This window comes from Lissotriton vulgaris, chromosome 12 (assembly GCF_964263255.1).
Source record: "Lissotriton vulgaris chromosome 12, aLisVul1.2, whole genome shotgun sequence".
In the NCBI taxonomy this organism is placed as follows: Eukaryota; Metazoa; Chordata; class Amphibia; order Caudata; family Salamandridae; genus Lissotriton; species Lissotriton vulgaris.
Genome location: NC_141700.1, coordinates 510,982,088 through 511,006,795, shown reverse-complemented (window position 1 = coordinate 511,006,795; position 24,708 = coordinate 510,982,088). Strand labels below are relative to the sequence as shown.

Below are 24,708 nucleotides of genomic sequence, written 5' to 3'. Positions count from 1 at the left end.
CGCACACGTGAGCTTCTACCGTAGACAGCATGACCGAATCAGATCACGATGCGCGCCTCGTGAACAGTTCACGTGACTTTGTTAGCCTTTAGGTATCGTTTTTGTTTTTTTCACTCGTGTGTGTAGCGGTGAGGCGCCCCCGGGGGAGGAGGAGGCCGGTGGAGAGGAGGAAGGAGCGGCGGAGATCCCCTACTCTGAGACCCAGGGTGAAGAGGAGAAGGGCAGCGGGGAGTTGTGGCCAAGCGTCGGTGCCCGCGGAGGCACCACGACGAGCAGCAACGGAGGCTGTGGAAGCGCTGGAGGAAGGGCAGCGGGGAGCAGGGGGAGTCTGCAGAGGAGCAGCCACCGCCCCACAAGGCCAAAAGACTGGTATGCTTGTTGGTGAAGATGTGGGGTTTTTATGACAATGGCGGCATAAACTGTTACTGAGAGCATACTGTCCTTTTAATTGTAAATTTGAATGAAGACCTTAAAATCTTGCGACATCTCATTTCTAAATAATTTTTATTGTTAGTTGAAACTATGCATCTTGCGAGGCAACAACCCATGGAAGTCTAGCATATTTTTAGATACACAGCAATGCAGAACTTTTGTATTTCCATGTCTGCTAAGGACATCCCTTGTAATCTAAGTCTGTATTTTTCCATCTTCATATTGCTTCGTTTTTGCACATACAAGGGTACGGAGCTTGGCCAGACTGAGCTCTAATTCATTTCCCAGTAATGTCTCAGAATAAATATCTGGTTTAATGCCAGAGTGCAGTAAGCCAGAGGTTTATTGTGTTTTTTAGTAATTATGATTATGTTCTCCAAATCAATAAAATCATGTGCATCCCTCTCGCACGTGTCACTAGAAGGAAGTTTTTTCACCATAAGATCACCTGCAAATACCTATGCCAGTCCTCCTCCTAGGGATTTGAGAGAGACTGATAAGCAGCTGTTCGCTTCTGATGTAGTCGAAAACCGTGCAGACTGTTAGCTTTGTAAATCGTGTAATATGAATTTATGAGCATGAAGTCAATGTGCCCTTAACATATACAAGCAGCCAGCTGTGCCATAAACAAGCCAAAGACGAATAGATTTGACAGAATGTAACAAACCAAATACCTTCAATCACATGCATGCCAAAAGACCTACACAGTTGGGATGAGATAATTATGTCTTCCCGTTTGCAGTATGCTTTTAGACCCATGTCAGTTAAACTACCTATTAACCATCGGAGTACAAACTTTTTTTTTAGAAAAGGGATTGCTTAAATATCGCTGGCAGTGCATCAACATGCCACACCTCTGTCGTACTCCTGAATTTATTAAGCATGAATCTGTTTTATTGCCTGGCAGCTTACTATTTCCCCTACTAAACTGTGCAGTTTTCTTAATGATGGAAACGTGCTGCTTTGGTTCACATAGATTCAGGCCCAGTGCTCTAAAAAACCAACACTGCACTGGGGTTTAGAATGAGGTGTTAGAACTGCACTATTAAGCTAATATCCCCGACTGTTTAGCACGTTCATTAAAACGACATTTTACCGAATGTTAGACATAAATCCATCTCTGCTCTTGTAAATTACTGCACAGCCCTAGCTAACTTCCTAGAAAAGTGGTTGAACTTGGTAAATGACTTTTTGTATGCAATATCTGGTCATAATGCTCCAATGTGATTTTGGTATTTGCTGATTTCTAACTGCTCTGAAAATGTGTAGTTTTGGAGCACGTGACTATATATTTGATTATACAAGGACCGGTAATTCGAACTCATTTACTTACTACTGGAATTGGCATGGGTTCTCAATTTGTAGGTTCTATTGTTGATCTGAAATCAATCCTATCTTTGGTATGGTCATGCAGTATACATTTTACTTTTTAAATGACCTTTTTCGGAGCCAAAGCACACGATGCGTGTGATAGGACAAGAAGTAGGCGGAGCCACTATGTTCGATAAGGAAGGGATATATTCCTTTTTTTGCCTTTTAATTTTTATTTCTGAATCTCTATTCCTCTTGTGTTCCACTCGAGTTTCTCTTCACTCGTAGAGACGCCAAGATATCTTCTGTTTTCTTCTCTTCTCCTCCTTTTCTTCGGTCTTCCCTCGACTTTGCCCAAGGGAAAAGTAGAAAGGCACTTTGCTGTTGATAACCCGTAACAACACACTTGAAGCCGGGTACAAACACCACCAGCCGTCAGTGCACACTTTCACCGGGCACAAACACCACCAGCCGCCTGTGCACGCTTCCATCACACACACACTACCAGCCGTCAGTGCATGCTTCCACCACACACACACCACCAGAAGTCAGTGCATGCTTTCACCAGGCACACGCACACACCACCAGCCGTCGGTGCACGCTTTCACCAGGCACAAACACCAACAGCTGTCGGTGCACGCTTCCACCACACACACATCACCAGACGTCAGTGCATGCTTTCACCAGGCACACACACACCACCAGCCGTCAGTGCACGCTTTCACCAGGCACACACCACCAGCTGTCAGTGCACGCTTTCACCAGGCACACACACCACCAGCCGTCAGTGCACGCTTTCACCAGGGATGCACACCACCGGCCGTCAGTGCACACTCACCAGGCACAGACACCATCAGTCATCAGTGCACGCTTTCACCGGGCACAAACACCACCAGCTGTCAGTGCACACTTTCACCACACACACCACCAGACCTCCATGCATGCTTTCACCAAGCACACACACACACCACCAGCCGTCCGTGCACGCTTTTACCAGGCACACACACCACCAGCCATCAGTGCACGCTTCCACCAGGCACACACACCACCAGCCGGCCAGGCACACACACCACCAGCCATCAGTGCACGCTTTCAACAGGCATACACACCACCGGCCGTTAGTGCACACTCATCAGGCGCAGACACCATCAGTCATTAGTGCACGCTTTCACCGGGCACAAACATCACCAGCCGTTAATGCACGCTTCCACCACACACACACCACCAGCCGTCCGTGCATACTTTCACCAGGCACACACACCACCAGCTCTCCATCCACGTTTTCACCTGGCACACACACCACCAGCCATCAGTGCACGCTTCCACCACACACACACCACCAGACGTCAGCGCAAGCTTTCACCAGGCACACACACCACCAGCTGGCAGTGCACCCTTCCACCAGGCACACACACCACCAGCCATCAGTACACAATTTCTACAGGAACACACCACCAGCCATCAGTGCACGCATCAATTGTTAACGCATCCACAATTAACTATTGTAGCAATCGCAGTATGGCACACTTTACTTTTAAACATGTCAGTGCACACTTTTCCACCAGGCACACACACCACCAGCCTTCAGTGCACGCTTTCAACAGGCACACACACCACCAGCCGTTAGTGCACTTGTCTACCAGGCACACACACCACCAGCCTTCAGTGCACGCTTTCAACAGGCACACACACCACCAGCCGTTAGTGCACTCGTCTACCAGGCACACACACCAACAGCCGTAAATGCATGTTTTCACCAGGCACACACACCACCAGCCGTTAGTGCACTCGTCTACCAGGCACACACACCACCAGCCTTCAGTGCACGCTTCCAGACACACACACCACCAGCCGTCGCTCCACTCTTTCACCAGGCACACACAACACCAGCCGTCATTGCACGCTTTCACCAGGCACCCACACCACAAGCCATCAGTGCACGCTTCCACCAGGCACACACACCACCAGCCGGCCAGGCACACACACACACACGACCAGCCATCAGTGCACGTTTCCAGACACACACACCACCAGCCGTCAGTGGATGCTTTGCCACCAGGCATACACACCACCGGCCGTCAGTGCACACTTTCACCGGGCACAGACACCATCAGTCGTCAGTGCACGCTTTCACCGGGCACACGCCCCACCAGCCGTCAGTGCACACTTCCACCAGGCACACACACCACCAGCCATCAGTGCACCTTTTCTACAGGCACACACACCACCAGCCATCAGTGCACACATCAATTGATAACACATCCACAATTAACTATTGTAGCAATCGCAGTATGGCACACTTTACTTTTAAACATATTCATCTAAAGCGCAGCATGCCACCATTGCTACAAAAAAAAGACACATTTTTTGGGCCTACAATTTATAGACTTTTGTTGCAATATTTCACAATGCCAATAGCGCAAACTTAATTAATGCGAGACCTATTGCATTGCAAATGCTTGTTCCTGTTTGCATCCGGCAGACCTGTTTGAGGTTCACCAGGCGCAAACCAGGAAAGTGAGACCTCACACATAATATGGCCCCACGTCTCTCATTTGGACCTATTGGCGTTGACAATGCTGTGTACCGATGCTCTCCTCTGATTTGGGGGGATAAAATACTAGTGCCAGGGGTGGGGTGAGGAAGGGCAAAGCAACACATGAGAGCCTGAGCACCACGGAATGCCTGGAGTGCAGCATGCGAGGGTGAGAGTACCACAGGATGTCTGGAGTGCAGCACACTAGGGCGAGAGCACTACGGGATGCCTGGAGTGCAGTGCACGAGGGAGAGAGCTCCACGGAATGCCTGGAGTGCAGCAGGCTAGGGCGAGAGCACCACAGGATGCCGGGAGAGAGCACCACGGGATGCCTGGAGTGCAGCACATGAGGGCGAGAGCACCACAGGATGCCTAGAGTGCAGTACGTGAGGGAGCGAGCACCACGGTGCACATGCAGGGGTGGCGTTTGTTTAGTAAAGAGAAGCCACATCATAGGTAGAGAGCTAGTAAATGCATGCACTCTCATTGCTCGTGGAAAGAAAAAAGTAGTCCCATGGAAGGATACAAGCCATCCAGTTAAAAGCATGCTGACGAGGCTATGTTCAAGGGGGGAGCCAAACAAAAGTCAAGCCATTACGTAAGAAGAAATCAGACGAGAGCAGCAGTGGGCGGGCTGTAAGCCCACTCTCCGTTTCTGTAAGCCCACCATAGGCCTTTCACTGCGGGCAGCTTGTGCTCACCGGAAACTATTTTGTGCACAAAATCTGCCTTGTCTTATGAGGCTTCCTAGAAGTAAAAAGGTGTTGGAAATTAATGAAAATGGTATCCTCTTTGAAACCTCTTGACAGCACAGAGTTCCTGTGATTCTCAACACTCTTTAGCTCACAAGTTATGTGTTCCGGTGCCCTGTGGGGTGGCGGGTGGCTCTGGACTCGTATCTCCCAGCTACCACTATCCTGAGGCATAGTTTGGTTGCAGTTTTCAGCTGTATTTGGGGTACTTGGTCCTAATTGTCAAGCTTCAATTGATTGAACTGTGAGTTTTCTATGATCTGGGAATCATAAAGTTAGAATCGTATGGTCGCTTCTGCTGGAGTAAATCCAGGTTAGAAAGTGTGCAAGAAAAAGAATTGGGCAGTAGGTGAGTGTCCACACCTTTATTTCCATCACTTATAGGGACTCTACAGTCCCTTTGCCTCACAGAGGTGGGTTAGTTGGGTGGTGGTGGTGAGGGGGGGGGGGCGTAAGGGTTTTTTTGGGTTGGCGGGGTGGGTTGGGGTTTGAGGGGCAAGGAACAGCAGCTGCAGAGTTTGTTTAGTCTGGAGAGTTTGGATGGTAGTTAATCAATCAATCTATTCGTAGAGCACGCTATTTACCCGTGAGGGTCTCAAGGCGCGGGGGGCGGTGGAGGGGCGGTGGAAGCTTTGCTTCTGTACGAAGAGCCAGGTCTTGAGGAGTCTTCTGAAGGCGAGTAGGTCTTCGGTCTGCTGTAGGTGGGTAGGATGGGTGTTCAAGGCCTTGGCGACGAGGTAGGAGAAGGATCTGCGGCCTGAGGTTGTTCGATGGATGCGCGGGACGGCAGCGAGGGCGAGGCTGGCGGAGCGGAGCTGGCAGCGAGGGGTGTGGAAGCGGAGTCTGCTGTTCAGGTTGGCTGGTCCGGCGTTGTGGAGTGGTTTATGTGCGTGGATGAGGAGTTTGAAGGTGATCCTCTTGTCGACGGGGAGCCAGTGTAGGTTTCTCCGGTGGGGGGTGATATGGCTGGGGCGGGGACGTTGATGATCAGTCGGGTGGAGGCATTTTGGATGCGCTGTAGTCGTGGTAGGTGTTTGGCTGGGATTCCGGCGTAGAGTGCATTGCCATAGTCCAGCCTGCTGCTGACGAGGGCCTGTGTCACCGTTCTTCTTGTTTCGGTCAGGATCCACTTGTAGATCCTGCGGAGCATGGGGAGGGTGTTGTAGCAGGAGGAGGAGACGGCGTTGACCTGTTTGGACAAGGAGAGGGAGGAGTTGAGGATGAATCCAAGATTACGTGCGTGGTCGGTGGGTGTCGGTGCTGTCCCCAGAGTGGTTGGCCAGCAGGAATCGTCCCAGGCTGAGGGGTTGGGTCCGAGGATGAGGACCTCTGTCTTGTCTGAGTTCAGTTTCAGACGGCTGCTCCTCATCCAGTCCGCGATGGCCTTCATTCCGTCGTGGATTTTGGTTTTGGCGGTGCGTGGGTCCTTGGTGAGGGAGAGGATGAGGTGAGTGTCATCAGCGTAGGAGATGATGTTGAGGTTGTGGTGGCGGGCCACTTGTGCGAGGGGGCCCATGTAGATATTGAACAGCGTCGGGCTGAGGGAGGAGCCCTGGGGGATGCCACAGATGATGTCGGTGGCTTCAGATCGGAAAGGTGGGAGGCGGACGCTCTGGGATCTGTCGGAGAGGAAGGATGTGGTCCAGTCTAGGGCCTTCTCTTGGATACCGGCTTCTTGGAGGCATGTTTTTAGAGTGCGACGGCAGACCGGGTCAAAGGCAGCCGAGAGGTCCAGGAGGATGAGGGCAGATGTTTCGCTGTTGTCTAATGGGCGCCTGATGTCGTCTGTGGCGGCGATGAGGGCTGTCTCGGTGCTGTGGTTTTGTCTGAAACCGGATTGGGACGGGTCCAGGATGTTGTTGTCTTCGAGGTGGCGGGTCAGTTGAATGTTGACGATTTTCTCGATGACCTTCGCCGGGAACGGGAGCAGGGAGATGGGCCGGAAGTTCTTAAGGTCCTTGGGGTCCGCCTTGGGCTTTTTGAGGAGGGCGTTGATTTCGGCGTGCTTCCAGCTTTCCGGGAATGCCGCTGTTTTGAAGGAGATGTTGATGATCTTCCCTAGTTGGGGTGCGATGACTGCGTCTGCCTTGTTAAATATGTGGTGTGGGCACGAGTCTGTCGGTGATCCTGAGTGGATGGAGTTCATGACCTTGCATGTCTGGACATCACTGACATTGGACCAGGAGGTTAAGGGGTTGGTGCGGTTGGTGTTCAGGAGAGGGGTGGAGTCTGGCGTGGTCGGGTCGGTCGTGGTGTTGAAGCTTTCGTGGATGTTGGTGATCTTGCGGTGGAAGAAGAGGGTCAGTGAGTCGCACAGTTCCTGTGAGGGCGGGATGTCGTTGGTGTTGGCGCTGGGGTTGGAGAGTTCTTTCACAATGTGGAAGAGCTCTTTGCTGTTGTGTGCGTTGTTATCCAGGCGGTCTTTGAAGGAGGATCTCTTGGCTGATCTGATGAGGTGGTGGTGTCTGCGGGTGGCGTCCTTGAGGGCTGCGTGGTTGTCCGGTGTGCGTTCGTGGAGCCATTTCTTCTCCAGTTTCCGAGGTGCGCGCTTGGAGGCCAGGAGCTCGTCGGTGAACCAGGTGGCTCACCTGGTTTTGAGAATGCAAATGGGACGTTATAACAATAAAATTTCACTAGTCTTCTTTTTTCTCCTCCTTTCTGATAATGGCTAAGTTTCTTATATGTTCTTGGAATGTCTGTGGGCTCAATAATCGGAAAAAAGGGGGGTCATGGCATTGATCTTAAAGAATATGACTGTCCAGCTTCTATGTGCCCAGGAAACACACATCGTGTGGAATAACAGGGACTGTCTGAAGGATTTAGGGATTGAAGTTTTGGTGTGTACAAGGCAGGGTTCAACAACTAGAGGGGTCGCGATTTAAAAAAAAATTTGGTTGGGGGGAGTGTAAACGGGCTAAAGCAGACCCTTATGGAAGATGGGCTATCATCGAACTGCGGGTCAACACTTCTGTTTTTACTGTTTGTTCAATATACTCTTCTAATTTAGATGACCCGGAAATGCTTAATGAGATCAGTATTGAGCTTGCCTTATGGCCCACTCCTCTCGTGATTTGCTGAGATTTCAATCTCCATTTACCGTCAGATTTGATATCCGCCACAATAGCGTCTACTCTGGCAGAAAGCATAAGGTTTTTAAAGCTACAAAGGGGATTGTTAACGGGTTTGGTTTGGTAGATGTTTGGTGGCTGAAAAATCCAGGTGCTCCCGGCTATACTTTTTACTCGGCCCCTCATCAAAAGCATGTTCGTATTGATTACTTTTTTGCTCCCACAGAACTATTAACCAATGCTAAAATTGATATCTATCCTAAGATAATTTCAGACCACAATCCGGTCATTCTTGAATTAGTAAGCGATAAGTGCCATACTACAATAGGAGTTCATGGACTTTTGATTGTCAGCTACTGGTGGACCAGGCATACGTACACCACATGGTCAAATGGATACCAGACTTTTTTGAGTACAACTTAAGATCAGCTCCGATTGGCATCATTAGGATGCTATTAAAGCCGGGGTGCGGGGGGGGAAACGCTAAGCTTCTCCATAAATAAACAACGCAGTATTAGGACTAAACAAGCCATGGAATTGATTAAATTACGTTCTTTGGAACTGGCCTTGGCGCAAACTATTAATTCAAACCCGCTATATGAACAAAAACTGAAGGAGTTGGCAATTCAAAGAATCAAAATTTATGAAGTCTTTGCTGAGAAATTGGCAGCTCAAATAGCAATCCGTCGGTCTGATATGTATGAGGTTGGTGAAAATTCAGGCCGCCTATTAGCCAAGCGGTTAAGATAGAAAGTAGTGGCCAGGAAAGTGGAGGCTATACAGGATTTTAACGGTGTAATTCATACCGAACCGGGAAAAATCTTAGAAACATTTAGAGAATTCTACAGTAATCTATACTTAAACGAAGGCTCTCCATACACTGTAGAGGAGGTAGCCGAGTTTATTGGTGACCAAGAATTCCCTAAACTTACGAATATCCAGAGGGAAGTGTTAGAGGCGGAGTTTACGGCACAGGAGCTTGAAGTGGCGATCTCTTCTTTGGCCGTGGGGAAAGCAGTAGGTCCTGACGGTATGCCCTAGGAATTTTTTCGTACGTTTTTCTCAATGCTGAAGGATCATATGCTGGAAGTTTTTGTCACGGCACAAAGAGGCACATCTCGCGCTTCCTGGCAGAAATCTACAATTACGATGTTTTTAAAGAAAGATTAACCTCCCTTGCTCCCATCCTCATACAGACCAATATCTTTCATCAATGCTGATAGTAAGCTTTATTCCAACATTATAGCCACTCGACTCTCTTCTTTGATCTCCTCCTTAGTATCCCATCTACAACATGGGTTTATCCCCGGCCGTGACACGACATATCATGTGCGTCGTGCTATTGCCCTAATGGACTGGGCAGAGGTGACTAAAATAGCTGTAGGTGTGACCCTGTTGGATGCCGAGAAGGCATTCGACAGGGTGCCTGGCCTTATCTCTGGGAAGTTCACCGCCTGAAGGGGTTCGGGCCACGATTCCTTCAGGCAGTTAAGATCTTGTACTCGGTGCCTAAGGCATCTATACGTCTAGCTGAAAGGTAGTCGGACTTTTTTCCGATTCTACGGAGTACCAGGCAAGGATGCCCGTCTTTACCCGTTATTATTTGCCCTATATATTGATTTTTTTGGGTTAAATTAATTGAATGTAGAGATATCAAACCCATCACTATCGCTGAGGTGGATTATAGAGCATTAGCGTATGCTGATGATATTGTGGTAACAACCACTGACCTACAGCACGCATTATCATCCGTTGAAGCCTTGGCGAGGCAATATGGTCACTTTTCGGGTTATAAGTTGAATATAAATAAGACTCAAATTCTGCATGTGGGGGATAATCCGCCGGCAGGTATATCTCTCGTAAGAGAGGCTACATATCTTGGTATTAAAATCTCCTCCCCAGTTAGCAACATTCCAGAAATCAATTTTAACCCAGTTTTAGATAAAGTCCACTCTACCCTAGAGCGCCTTAACCATCTTCACTTGTCACTACATGGAAGATCAAATGTGCTGAAAATGATGGTACTACCTAAATTTCTTTATTTATTTAGATCTATCCCATTAGAATTCTCCACTGGCTGTTTTAAGAGACTTGAAAATATCTCTTCAAGATTTTTGTGGGGCTTTAAAAGGAATAGAAGGGCCTACAAAAAAATGGTACTTCCCAGATCCACTGGGGGATGGGGTATCCCATACTTTCTATTATATTATTGGGCATCAGCCTTGCAATTTATTTTCCCTTTAGTTGTTGGCAAAAAATTTAAGCTTTTACCGTGTCATCACCCCTCAATATATAAATTTGCTATAGGAGAAGAGGCTAATGGGTGTTTTCTGAAAATAATGGAACCCAGCTATTATAAAAAAAACAAGTTTAAGGTTCTTGTCGCTGCGTTTTCAATCTGGAAGCAAATTAAGAGGTTATTTAGGTCTATCTCAAATAAATCGATATACTGCTTTTGAGGTAGTAGGAATCCTTCCTACTATCTTTCGGGATTCTTCTGGATTCTTTCGGGATTCTGTAACCAGAAACAAGTATCAGTATGGGATTAACCACCTAGGAGATATGTTTCATGATTGTCAACCATTATCCTTTATAGAGGTACAACTCAAATTTGGCGTACAAAAGTAGGACTTTTTCAAGTTCTTACAAATTCGTAGTTATGGACAACTGGGTCAATACGATGTACGGTTTAAGGTATTTCCTTTGATAGAGGGGCTGGGAAAGGGGCTCTCAATTGTTCTGTTTTATTCCCAATTAATTTCCCTACTCCCAGACGATTTGGAGCAACTTCAAGAGAAATGGAAAACTAAACTTAATATTCAGATAATTGAACTTCACTCCTCGATCTCGTTAGCTAATGATGTACTGATCGCGGGTAGAATGAACATTATATGGTTCTCTATAATATGTACTACACTCTAAATGGAGCACTGGCACCGGAAACCAGTTGTAGTAGATGTGGCTGCTATGCTGCAGATACGCAACATATGTTTTTCTCATGTTCTAAGTTGATTGGTTTATTAACGTCTATTCAAGAGTTTTTGAAAGAAATACTTGATTCCTCAATTGTTATCTCAGTGGAGCTGGTTCGTTCGGCACAGACTCTGAAGTTCTGTCTAGATCAGAGGAACGCTCTGCCTTTTTATTTATATGTATGGCAGTGCTCCGTGCATGTATTTCTAAAGAATGGAAATCTCCTGATCCTCCGCTATTTTCTACTTGGAGGGCTCAGTTGTTATCTATGTATAATCTTGAAGTTGCTATATTTAAAACGAAGACCATTCGTAAAAGGAGTAGAGGGTTAAAAACATGGGCCCCTATAATTGACTGGATTTAAATCAATGAAATCTTGTTACCTTGTTTCTCTTTTTCCTTTGTAGAGTATTATTTATGGCTCGCTGTGTTTATATTGTGTTTTTTTTTTTTCTCTCCATTTTTTCCCGAACATATTTGATTGTATTATATACATGCTTTGTTTTCTGGTTACTTTCTGTATTCTTCTCTCTGTATCTTGCTTGTTCCTTGCCTAAAATCAATAAAATAAAAAAAGAATTAAAAAAAAGAAAAAGGATCCCTTTATTTGTTCCGACGTCAGATTCTTGCTGAGGGCCCACCCAGGAGCACCTGAGTGAAGTGGAGAGGAGCTTGGACAGAGCAGGTGTAGTAAAGAGGTTGTATCCTCAGAACTGTTCTGGGGCAGGTCTATACCAGCCTTGCACCTCAGGCACTCATCACCAACCCTGGCTGATGTCACAAAACTCATTCAAAGTGTCCAATAGAATTCTGTGCTGGGGCACAAGTAGATATAGGGATTGCACACACTACTGTGGGACAGGCTGTGTGAGAAAGTTTCTGCTGCATTACCCCCCACCCCCACACACACACTTTTTGCCTGATACCTGATGCACTTTTCCTTGGTGTGCCCTAGGTCCCTGCCAATCAGGTACCCAGGGCCTGTTTTCCTTCCCTAAAAATTGTACTGAAGCCTAAGTGACATCTCTGGCCACCTGTCAGCCCCTAGTAAATGGTACCCTAGGTACCCAGGGCATTGCGACCTGATGCCAGTGTGGGATTTAATGTAAAATGCACTACAGAGGGCATCTTAGAGATGCCCCCTGAAACCCAACCTACAATCCACATCTTGTCTGAGAGGCTGCCTAGGCTGCCACACAGCAGACATGTTGCTGGACCCTTGGGTGGAGGGCCCGCTCTCCTGGGCCTGCAACAATGCACATCCTGGGACGAGGTGCCAAGCCTCCTCCCCCAGGATGGGCAGGGGAAGCTTCAAAGGCATTCCGCCTTTGTGCGCTTCTCCAGACCACTTGCTGTACTCAGCAACTGGCCCCCACCAGTTCTGACCCCCACTCTGGCGGGAAGACTGGCGGGAAACCCTATGTCCGAAAGGGGGGTGTGCCAGCCTGTGCCAACTCCACCCCTCAGGTGGGAGAGGCGAGGTGAAGCACAACCCCAGGCTCCGGCCATCTTGAAGATGAGGAGCCCTGCCCAATCACAGCTAGGCTCCTGCCCCTCTCCCACAGGAGAGGAGCAGGCTAGGGGGTGTACCCACCCCAGGACGGGGACCCATTGGTCCCTGCCCTTGCCCTACCTGTAACGCCCCTAATTTAGTATTTAGGGGCACCCTGAACCTTCCTTCCTTAGATCCCGATTCCAAAACAAGAAAGAAGAACAAAGAACAAGAAGACTTTCCGTGCAGCTGCTAAGAAGAGGAAGACACCGACTGATTTGTCCCCAGCCCTACCGGCCTGTCGACCCTCGAACCTGTTCCTGCTAAACCCGGTGTCTCCAGTGGTCAGTAACCTCAAAAACCCAAGAGGAACTGACTGCCTTGTGACACTGACTACCTGGGTCTCCCACGAGCAGCGGTACTGCTCAGAGCAAGTAACAAGCCCTGGCATCAGCCCGGAACCACAAACACTGCACACTCTGTACCTGCCAAGCCTGGGCTGTGCTGGAGTGAATCAAGACCCTGAGGACGTCCCCCCAGCGATTCTGACCTGGAATGCAGTGCCCAAGGACCCTCCTCGACGACCCCGATGACGCCTGCAGCCTCAGGACAAAGGACCCCTCCGATCGCGACCAGCAGGGGGTAAGATTTCCTGACCTCAAAAGGCACCCCAGCGCCCCACGGCCTCCTGTGCCCAACTCCTGGGTGTCTACCTATCCTCCAAGATCCCAACTTACTCCTCAAAGTGTTGGTCACTGCAGAAGATCCTCCGTCCCTGAGCCTGCAGCCTTTGTTCCCTTTCCAAGATCTCCATTGAATAACATTGAGCGCCCGAGGGCTCAAAAGCACCCTGCACCCAGCCGCCCGAGTGCCTCTGGCAGTGCAACCTTTGTCCTATTCTATTTTCCCATTTGCCCTGAGCAAGTGACCAGAAGCCCAGCTCCCAGAGCTGCGTGGCCTGCTAGCCAGCAGCCACCAACCGAAGTTCCTTGCCTCTCATTGGATAACATTGGGCCTAACTACCTCTGCACCAGACTGCCCCTGTGCAGTTGAGGGTATACCAACTGTACCTACCTGACCCTGGGGGACCCCTGTGTCTATGCCTAGAACCTTAACTCTGCCAGTCAAGTACTTACCTAAAAGCCAATGACTCACTTTTCTTCCATAGGCTAACATTGACTGGTTTCACTTGAAATTTCTTCTGAGTGTCAAGTTTTGAAACTTTAAAATATTAATCTAAAATCAGCCTAATAACGAATTCCGAAGTACTCACCTGTGATCAGGAGAGAAGCCAGTACTGTACCTTTTAGCCCAGTACTGAACCGCAAAAGTAATCATAACTGTGTTATACTTGTAACCTAAATTTCTTCCATAGGAAACCATTGACTGCTTTTCTGTGAAATTTCTTCCAAGTGTCTATTTTTGCAAACTACAAATATTCCTTATAAATCGTACCAACTACTAAAACATAATTACTTACGTCTTAGGTAGAGACCCCAGTACTGAACCTAGGAGTCCAGTCCTGGATTACAAAAGTAACGAGAACCTACTTTACCTGTGACTTGAATTTCCTTCGATAGGATAACATTGCTAGTTTTTCACTGAAAAGTTTTGAAGTGTCAACTTTTGAAATAGCTTTATATTCTTTAAAAATCACTGCAATAATCAAAACGTTTTTACCCAACTGTTTTCAGCTTAGACCCCAGGACTGAATCTAGGATCCAGTCCTGGAATTACAAAAGTAATCTATAAAGTAATCCGCTGCATTTATGTAGAAAAACCCATTGAGCTGAATGTTAAATTGTGTTTAGAATTGTGTTGTCTATTGCAACTACTGTACCTATTGTGCTTACAAAGTTTATTGGCTTTCTGAAAAATAACTAGCTGAGATCACTCATATTGAGAAAAGTATATTTTGATACCTGTTGGTTCTAAAAATAAAACTATATCTTTTGATATCAAAACAATTGGCCTGGAGTTCAGTTCTTGAGTGTGTGAAACTTTTTGCTGACTGAGTGTGTACAACAAATGATTTACACTGTCCTCTGGTACTGCCTTACTGCTCGACCAAGCTACCACTTTGGAGAGTAAGGTCAGACCTGACTTTAACCTCTGTTATACCTCTGGCGATTGTGGACTCTATACACACTGTACCTTACTTTGGTCCAGTATATATAGAGCCACATTCTCACAGGCTGCCCAAATGTTCATTCTGAAGCAGAGCTTAGCAAAAGAAGGCCTAGCTGCAGCTTGTCGGCCTATGACCGCAAACGTGCCACCAACATCCTTTACCGACAGCAGCCTGCGCAGGCGCAGAGGGATAACACAGAGGCAGCTGAATTAGAACAGTTATGATGGGTTTACAGAATGATGCCTGATTTACTGTCATTCAGTCCCAGTATCTCTGAGCTCGTCCACGCCACTCACACGTCACTCTCACTGCCGGTGGGTTCCACCCATTGCGTAATGAAATATTGCACTGCACGTGCATCCGGTGATGCGGCAGTTCATCACACCGCATGGTTGTGGTTATGTGTTCCCCACAGCGAGATTATAATGATCCCAAAAGGTACTGCAAATCTTGTAATAGTCTTGTTTTATTTCCAACGTCGTAGTGTGCCCATCTGTGCTGCGCGAGCCGTTGGCCCAGGGAACCGTAAGTTGCACAAACCGGTGCCTCTGCCAAGATTTTCTGCAAACCAGCCCTGACTAAATGCTCTCTCGAAGACCGCCTAATGAGACAATCTCCTTGGAAGGAGTAAAATCAATGTGTGCTGATCAGATAGGAGGCATCCATTTGATGCAGTGCTTCTGGAGTCGCACGCCTTTGTCTACCGCCCATTCCTGCGGCTGGCTTTCAGTCTTTATTGGTTAAAAATCTATTGTTTTTCTAAGTTATTTGCCATCCAGTAATTAGGGCATGGACACTACAGACAGAAGAAATGACTATCTATGGGCCAAGCTGTGTGACTTTAGCGTCAACCCAACAACAGATAGTCACTGACGCGCTCCTTCCTGGTGCAGGGCACTGCCCTCACTGCCACTGCAGAGATTTTTTTTGTAACAGTCTACAATGGTTTTAAAGACAGTCCCTGGCCCTCGGGTGTCACTGTACATGTTTTGGAATCTCCGGCCATTCTGTGCCCTAGTGACAGGGCACCACTGGAAAGTCCACTCAAGAGTGCGGATTTACAGATCTGCGTAGAATATAGTGCAAAGCCAGACATCCAGCTTTCAGTCCTACCTACTGTCGGGCACTACAACAGCAGTCCCTGTTATCGGAGAATATCAGATGTCCAAGGGACGAAATTGTATCTGTACTAAGGAAAACCTTGAAACTGGGTGCCACGGCAACCAGAGATACGCCCTACAAAGCTAGGCGTAAGGTACACTGTCCTATTCCAGGGATGAGTGCCCTAGTAAAGACTATAGAGCAAGGATTGTAGGGCAGCAAGCAGGTCCGGTTTGTAGTATAGTTATGCTCTCCTGATGGCCCACAAAGCTTTTACCTTATTTTCAGAGCACGCTACAAGTCCGCTGCCAGCACCGAGGCTTCCAGTCTGAGGCCTCTCTATCTGCCTGTGGGAGATCCTGAGAACATACAAAAGTTTCGGAGATTGGATTTCTGAGATTGATTGAAGATCTTTTAGAGATAGATGCCAGGCAAGAAATGGGAGGAGAGGTGCTAATGATAATGGGCTGAATGCATTTGCTCTGGGGCTTCCACCTAAGTGTGTGATTGTTATCCTCTGAACCAAGGATTGCGGCCTAGGACAGCAGCAAATCATCTCACGGTCTGGTTGATTAGAAGAGCCTGGACTTCTGCCCTTATTGGATAACCTACACTCCAATAGAAGGACGCTCGGCTTAAGTGCTGACGGGTTCTACATTAACTGTGGTAAATCTGTATGAGGATATACGTTTGGACTTATCTTATGGTCTTGCTCAGTCCTTGCCTCTATGTTCTCATTAAAAAGAATTCTTCGGTAAAGGAAGATTTGTTGGCACAGAGGGTGGAATGAATATTCATTTGAGCAAGCTCTCCAGTTAGTTTAGCATCAGTTGTTATCGTACATAGAGATTTTATCTTAGCCAAAGAGCTCCTCTTAATGACATGTGTGCCACAGATACATTGCAGTCATTAATTGGCAGGATAAGCAAAGCTCGCAGAATTCCGATATCGTAGTAGCATAAGGATTCAAAGCTGTTTCAAGCCCACGTATTGATGGGCAATATTGAATGTAGTTTTTGCCTCTGATGCTGCGAGGAAAGATATAAGAAACTATATTTTTATTGAAAAAGTAGTACATAAAGTTGGTTTATGGCCATAAGGTCTGCCATCCGATTTCACTCTTCAAATGGGACCGTCAACTTTGATCAAATTTGTTGCCCATTATCTCTGAGTCAATTTTCAAAAGACCTTGGATAGGACGCAGTACATTCTCTGTTTGCAGCAAGACTATGGAGCCCTCTTCTCCGGTTAATTTGTCTGGTACTCAGTCTTATACATTTTGGGAAAGCAGCAAGTGCATGGATTAAATGCAGAATTAGTTGCACATCGCAAGATGTTAAAGAAATTAATTTTAATGAGGAAGTCTTGGCGTTTCAGTAATATGTGCTAAAGTAATGGCGAAAGAAAAGGATGGCTTTGAGAGAGTTGTTGCAGTAGCCAGTTGCCTGTGGTTGAGGGTGGTGTGCTTATGAGGATGAACATATTTGTGCTCCATTCCCTAAGGTTGGTGGTCATAGAGTGGGTATTCAAAGGCCTCATGGAAAGAGGTATGAGAATTCACAGATTAGGGGACCCTACAGTGTGGCTGCCTTCAAACACAACGTTGCATCTGTGGCCAATTGCTGCCTAGCCTGAGCTTCCAGTGATGAAAGCCACCGTGCCTACGAAAGACCCATATCACCAACACCGTGGACCAGAGGACCATGACTTGAAATTGCGATTATAGGGACATTTTTGTAAAATATGAAACACGCAAAAGGTGATGGGAGGAATGCTTTCAATTTGTTATAACCACTGGAAATCTCCCGGGGTAGCCTCCCAACCCATGGGTCCAAACTGAGGTGACATGGTGAGCAAAAGAACGATGGGCTGGGATGCTACCGCAAGCAAGTGCCAGTGGTTAGACTAATTGCAAGTATTCCTCCCGTCACCTTTGTGTGTTTCACTTAGTTAAAATAAGCCATAATTGTTTTAGATTTTTTTTCTAATGGACCCAAATTAGTTTTGTGAATCAGGTGACTACTGCCATACAGGCCATACAGGGAGAGTTTGAGTGACATCTGAACTGTGACTCATCTCACAATGGGGTGATATTCCCTCGGTAACTAAAACATTTTCGAAAACCTGCACAGTTAGTAGTGTGAGTATTTAAACAATGCAGATCAGGCCATGAATAAATAAAAGCGGGCATAGTCTGCAGAGGAAGAACACACAAAGCTCACTTACAACTAGCAGAGTTATGTTGGCATCTAGGTCAGCTAAGCAATCAAAATGGTTGTTTCTGGACAAGGCGTTCCTTCGAGAGGGGCTCACAGATTCTTTGTGAAGCAGGTGTGTGTTTGTCGTAGTTTTGCTAGGATGTGTTTTTTACATTCTGCCCTCCATTACCCATGCCTCAGTGTGTTGGTAGAATGCAATATTCTTCTTGTAGCTGGCTTTGAGAAGTTGGTTACTGTGGTTAAAAATGTAAAAGGTAATATTCTTACAGTCCAGGCAGTGCTTCCATTTAAACATGATTCCATTTTAGTCCTACTGTCAGAAAGGCAGACATCCAGTAATTAAACAGGAGCACGACGTCTTGGCAAAAGATACAAAGATTAATCTGGGTGAGGTTAAGGAACCCCATAAGATATCCAAGGGTAGTCCAAATTCATTCCATCGAAGAAGGGAAAGCAGGCAAATAACAATGCTTTTGTTTTGAAGGGTTTGTCGCTATGGAGCCTGGGTTGGTGAGTGCCTTGTTGGGTCTTTATCATTGGAATGCACAGATGGTGGAAAGGTTTACCATGGTGCACAGTAAGAGCAGGATTTGCAAGCAGTGGTATATAAAGGTGTCAGTGGCACACTGTGCCGTTATCTCCACATTGCCGCCGCGTGATGTAGCCAGGGAGAGGGTGGTCCTAGTACCGTGAATCATATACTTTGTGAACATGGAGCCACCAGAGACCAGGCCAGAAGGGTGACAAATAATCTAAGTAGGAGCATGGATTATGCTGTCGTTAGGGTCTTAAATTGTATTTGTCTTTCACTCTGGCTATTTCTCGATTTTGTAGGAGGGTCATGGCTTTATGACCTATAAATAAATAAAAACACTTCTTAGGTTTGTCTTCAATATTTAAATATAATCCTGTGCTCCTTCCAGAGTGTCTCAGTCCTCACACCACAGGAAGACGACTGTGCAGGGGGGGTGGTGATTTCAACAGTTAACGTGCCATGGTGATTGATCAAAGTGTAGGGGGTCAGTTGCTGAGTAGGAACAGTCTGTACCTTTGTCTGGTGTAATCATGTTAGAAACATGTACTTGGTATCAAGTACTTGCTTGAGGTCAACTGACCAGGATCCATGTTTCTCGCAATAATTGAAAGTCCTAATTTCTGTTCTCTGCTTGTCTCCTGCCAGAATGAACCAGGCTCCAACCGCTGGCTTTGAGACGGATGTGGGCAGCAGGACTACCCATCACTTCATGTATCCGGAGAGTGCCAAGAACCTGCCTGCCAACGTCAGCTTCGTGCTGGTGCCTTTTAAAGCGCTGGACCTGCTCTGGATCGCCAGCTCACTCTCCACCGGGCAGATCCGCTTGTGAGTAATGGAGCCAGGGAGCAGAGGTGCAGGTAGAATGAGCCTGGCATGAAGTGGGCAAGGAAGGGGGTATTGCCATGGTAAGGGTAACATGCTCTTGCTTGCTTGTAAGCAGAGACTCTGAGGTAACATGGACTGAAATCTTATTCAGACCACTTGAACCTTAACTCTTAGAATGAGCATCCCTACCTCTCCCGTTGCTGACATCACATTTCAGGAAATCCATGCTTTTCAAGTATGGTTGGTTGCACAGTCATACAGCGTGAATGATGCCAGATCCATTCAAAGCATGATAAGGTGAAAAGTCTGTGTGCATAACTTTAGCCCAGGTGTCGTTTAACCCTGGGCAAAGCACTACGCTATGCTTGCGTAGTTTGCTAAGTTTGCGCTACTTCGCACTACGCGAACTGCACATAGCACAGTGCAAACACGTGTAGCGTAGCGTAGTGCAGCAGTAATTTTTTGCTTGCTCGCAGTCCTCAACGTCAAGTTGGCGACCGAGAGCAAGCAAAATGACATCCCGGCGAGACTTTTTCCTCGTTCGCGATCAGCAACATCAAGTTGCCATTTGCGAGCGTGGAAAATAAACCTCCCGGCGAGATTCTCAACGCGGGGAGGTCAGGTTTCTCATTGCCAGTGGTCACGTATGCTCGCGACCGCTCACGATGAGAAACTACCAGTCCGCGTTGAGAAAGCTGGCGCTAGAGTAAAAATCTACTCGAGCGACAGAAAACTACAGCTCGCACTGTGCAAGATGCCATTTTCAATGATTGCACAGTGCCGGATGCTTGTCTGCATAGTGCAATCAATGAAAACGGCATCTTGCACAGTGCGAACAGGGTACTACGCAGTTCGCGAAGTGCTACGCGTAGCTCGTGTAGTGTGAAGTGCACTTCGCATAGCTACGCGTAGCGCTACTTCGCGAACTACGCCCAGCCCTAGTGTCAGTGGCCCAACGCTTCCACATCTCTGCACCTTAAGGAGTTCGCTCTGTAATTTAGGGCCTGAGAGCCGGAGGTCAGTGCAGGTGTTATTTTATTTTAAGAGTTTTATATAGCGCTGGCTAGACCCGTAGGTATCAGAGCGCTTTACATTAGGTGTTCACCTGTTCACACCCGTCACAGGGATGTCCTCAGAACCCAGTGAGAGACAGTTGGGGCCAGCCGCGGCCGCCGCAGGTAAAAGCTGTGGGGCCAGCTGGGTGATGGATTTCGAGAGACAACCACGAGGGAAAATGAATTATTCATTTAATTTTCCCTCGTGGCCGTCTTTCGAAACCCCCCACAGCCGGCCCCACCGCTCTGACTTGCATAGGCTGGTTGACCGTCCCTAAACCAGTATGTTGGCACTCTTTTTGCTATGGGCCCTCGTAGGATACATAGAGCTAGCTGCATTTGACTCATCCCGGAACGCTGGCTAAATTCTTCAGGAAGCCAGAGATGGTGGATTCTTTGGAGGTGGGGCAGAGGGAGGGGTTAGGAGCCCCTTATAGTCTTGAGGAGACTCTAGGATCGCAGGTTGTAGCATGGTCTGTATATTTATTGGATAAAGAGCCCCCCAGCTTAGATGTATCATGTGCCCTGAATGTCCATTGATACCTTTTTGTGTCAGATTTCTTATTGAATTTATATGTAGGTTGAAAAAAACTTACAAACCACGTTAACTGCACATATCTCTGGTTACACCATTGAAACGGCATCACATACTCCTTTATTGAAAGAAGACTTCACTGAAGAGAGGGGAGGAAAGATTAACCTGTTGCATAAGTAGCAACATTAACGTCATTGTTTGTGGGTCAAGATCTCACTTTCAACAGGAGCATAACAAAAATCTAGACGGAGGTTAAACAGTACACTCTTAAGAAATAAAAGGTGTGTGTATTAGTGCCAACAACTCAATCAGTTGGCAATGCTAGCTTTGGCTTACCAACATAGGCGGGCATCCGAATGAGTGATCTTCCGGTATACGGTGTACTATGTATATGGTATTTTCATAACATGAACTTAGCCAAAAAGCAGCCTAGGGCGAAGTGCGGGAAAAGCAGAAGTAGACTTTTAGTAGAAACTGATTAACAGGGCACTGCCCTTTGGCCACCTGTCTGGGTACCCGAAGGTGTAGCCTTGACTTTTTGTTATTGTTTATTGTGATGAGTTGGTTTATGCCTGGGTACCCACAGTCCTCTAACATGATATTTTAGGATATATGTCGTTACCACGCGCGCGTTACAACGACCTACCATTACAACGCGGTTGTAACAACGCAAGTCGTTACAACGACTTGCGTTGGGGGGGGGCGCAAATTTAAAACATTTAATTTACTATTCCAACACCAGTCCCCGTGGATAGTAGGGAAGGTGTTGGGATAGTAAATTAAATGATTTACTATCCTCGAGCGCCACCCAGCGCAATTCGTTGTAACAACTTTCGTTGTTACAACCGCGTGGTAATGGTAGGTCGTGGTAACGCGCGCGTTGTAAACATTGCATACCGATATTTTACTGTTTGTTGTGCTATCATCCAAAACACATATATGTGAATCTAGGCACTGAATAATCAGTGAATCTAGGTCAGGCTTCTCCAACGAATAGCTCTCCAAATACCTCTAAATAGCGACCTGTGTGCAGCCTGGAATACTAAATTAGAAGCTTTTGCTTGGTTGAATTTATACATAAATACTAACATTTTAAATCGGTTATTCATGATAAATGCGTGCATTTTTAGAACACACAAGTTAATGTTTCTGCTTGACTTGTTACCAATATTACGACCTTGGTGCCAGGCACATAGCAGTTCTGGCTGCTATGTATTACCTACCGAGGGGCGCTCAACATTGACAAAGCCTTTTTACATCTCTGCTGGCAGAATAGGCCACATTACATCGCATGCGTTTACAACACAGTCATTACAACGACCACAATGTTACATCACATACCATTACAATGCAAGTCATTACAACGACTTGCTGTGGGGGGGGGGGCGCTGGATTTTGGAATAGTATAATTTACTATAGCATCGCCAGTCTGTGAAACAGTAGGGAAGGTGTTGGATTATAAATCCAAAACTTTGTGCCCCCCTACAGCAAGTCGTTGTAACGACTTGTGTTGTAATGGTATGCGATGTAACAACGCAGTTGTTGTAATGACCGCATTGTAATGGTATGCATTGTATCGCATGCGTGGTAAATGATGTTTACACTGCTGGCAACCCTGCCTGCTGACAGGAGGGGATCACTGCTATTAATCTTATGTATGGTGGTCTGTAATGTCTTCTTGTCTGATATGTCCACTATAATAACAGTAGCTCAGGTTGATTTACATTGAACATAAGTGCTCTTAAGTAAGTTGGAGACCCCTTACCTAGGTACTGATGAGTCCATGAATCTGCTATATCTTGGACATGCTTTGTCTAGAGCAAGACTTCTCTCATGAGGGCCCAGTGTAGTCTGTCCTTTGTTACTTTTGACATCTCTTGAACCTGTGTCGCCCCTGCCCACCATCCACCTTTTTTAATATGTGAAGAGTTGCGTTGGTTGTTCTGATATTTAAATCCTCGATTTAATTGTTTACTTGAATGTTTGTGTGTGCCCGGCCAACTTCCTTCAGTTATAACCTGTTTATGTGTAGTGCAACCAGCATCTCTATGCTTTAAAGTAGTGAGGTTCATTGCTCGCTGGCCCAAGAGTAAAGACTGTAAGGGCCCATGGGGATAGTGAATAAAGCATCTCTGGAGCCCGGAGTCTCGGGCACCCTTAATATAGTAGTTAGAGGGGCTTCTCTTGCTACGGGGCATTTGGGAGCACTCTAGTCCTGACCAAGGGGGCGTGCTAAGAGTACCAGCGCTGCCCACATCGCCCGTGCCAGGGGTATTGTGCCCTGCATGATAGGAGCTGATGCAACATCCCCTGCATCCAGAATGGAGCCCGGAAACGGGAATGTAAGCGCAAGGTTGATCATTCTGTCGCAGATGGAGAAGCCAGTGTACTCTGCAATGACCGACCGGGGTTGACATTTGTGCCACTTAAAGGCAAGCATGCGCAGTACCTATGAAGGCTATTCTCGCTCTTCTCTGTCTCTAATAATATTGTTTCTCCCCCTTACAGCACGTATGCACCCGTGAAAGCCTTCCTGCGGGTGGACAAAGAGAAGGTAACGTGTAGCATCATCTACTCATTCAACGTATAGTGTCTGTCGAGCTTTCATTGCCTTCGTGTGAGAAGACTTTAGTCTGTGTTTGAGGTTTTCTCTGTCGCCCTTCGGTATAACTCAGTTCTTTCTACCCAAAGGAGGGCTGGAAGACTCTTGTGAGAAGAAGGGAGTGCCCAGAGTGTAGGTTTCACTCTTATGGAACACGCAGGAGTGGTGTGCTTAGAAGCTGCTAGATTGCTGCTGTGCATCGTTCATGGAAAAGGAACAGATGATGGACGGTATACTGAAACAACATTCACCCCCATTCACAGATCTGGATTAAATCCATCGTTTTTTTGCACGCCACAACATTCCAGTTTAGAACCAGCAGTATGCAAATCAGTCTTCACCCATGTTCCCCATGGCAGTTCGGGCTGGAGTGTTCCCATGAGAAACTAGGTAAAGACTGATTTGCATTTGGATTGGTCTGAACTGGGGTGGCGAAGTGAGCTAAAGAACGATGATGGATTCAATACAGACCTGTGACTGGGGGCGAGTGTATGAAAAGTTTCAGCACTCCGTCCATCATCTCCTTGTGTTTGCTTTGTTCTTCCTCGTTGGCAGGGTATGCACAGATGTGGGTCCCTTGCTCATTTTGCTACTGGATTCAAGCTAGCCTGGCTGATGAGGGGTGTTAGTCCGAGACCGGTCCCAGGATGCTTGTTTCCGGACCAGGAAAGACCTGGCTTGGTAGTTCGGGCTGAATTCTTCTCATGAGGAAAAGGGTCAAGACTGATTTGCATATGGCTGGGTCTGAGCTTGGGTGGAGAAGTGAGGTAAAGAACGATGATGGATTCAACCAATTCGGATCTGTGACTGGGGGTGAGTGTCTGAAAAGTTTCAGCGCTCCGGCCATAATCTCCTTGTGTTTGCATTGTTCATTGAGCAGCACGTGCTGAGGGAAGAAGCAAGTGCGTTGATGCACCAAAGTCCCAGGGATGTAGCAGGAGAAATGGGGCATCACACCCTCTTTCATTGCATGCTTTACTGCAACCCCATGGCATTAGTGGGTTCATTGGTTTTACCCTTGTGTCGTCACTTGTGTCACAGCCACTAAACAGAAAGCCTGTTTTAAATACCATTCTTCTTAAAAATGATCTTGCCCTCAATGAATGGCTGTTATGTAAGGGCAAGACACTGATGTTCCCAG

At 47.0% G+C, this 24,708-nt stretch overlaps 1 protein-coding gene across 1 annotated transcript in view; it reads left to right on the top strand.

The window, feature by feature from the left end:
* Positions 1–24,708, top strand: part of ST3GAL2 (ST3 beta-galactoside alpha-2,3-sialyltransferase 2) — a 350,833-nt gene that overhangs the window by 289,418 nt on the left and 36,707 nt on the right. The window contains exons 4-5 of the mRNA XM_086945276.1: positions 19,196–19,375; positions 23,474–23,519. Coding sequence (XP_086801402.1) covers positions 19,196–19,375; positions 23,474–23,519 — 226 coding nt within the window. The remainder of the gene's footprint in view (positions 1–19,195; positions 19,376–23,473; positions 23,520–24,708) is intronic.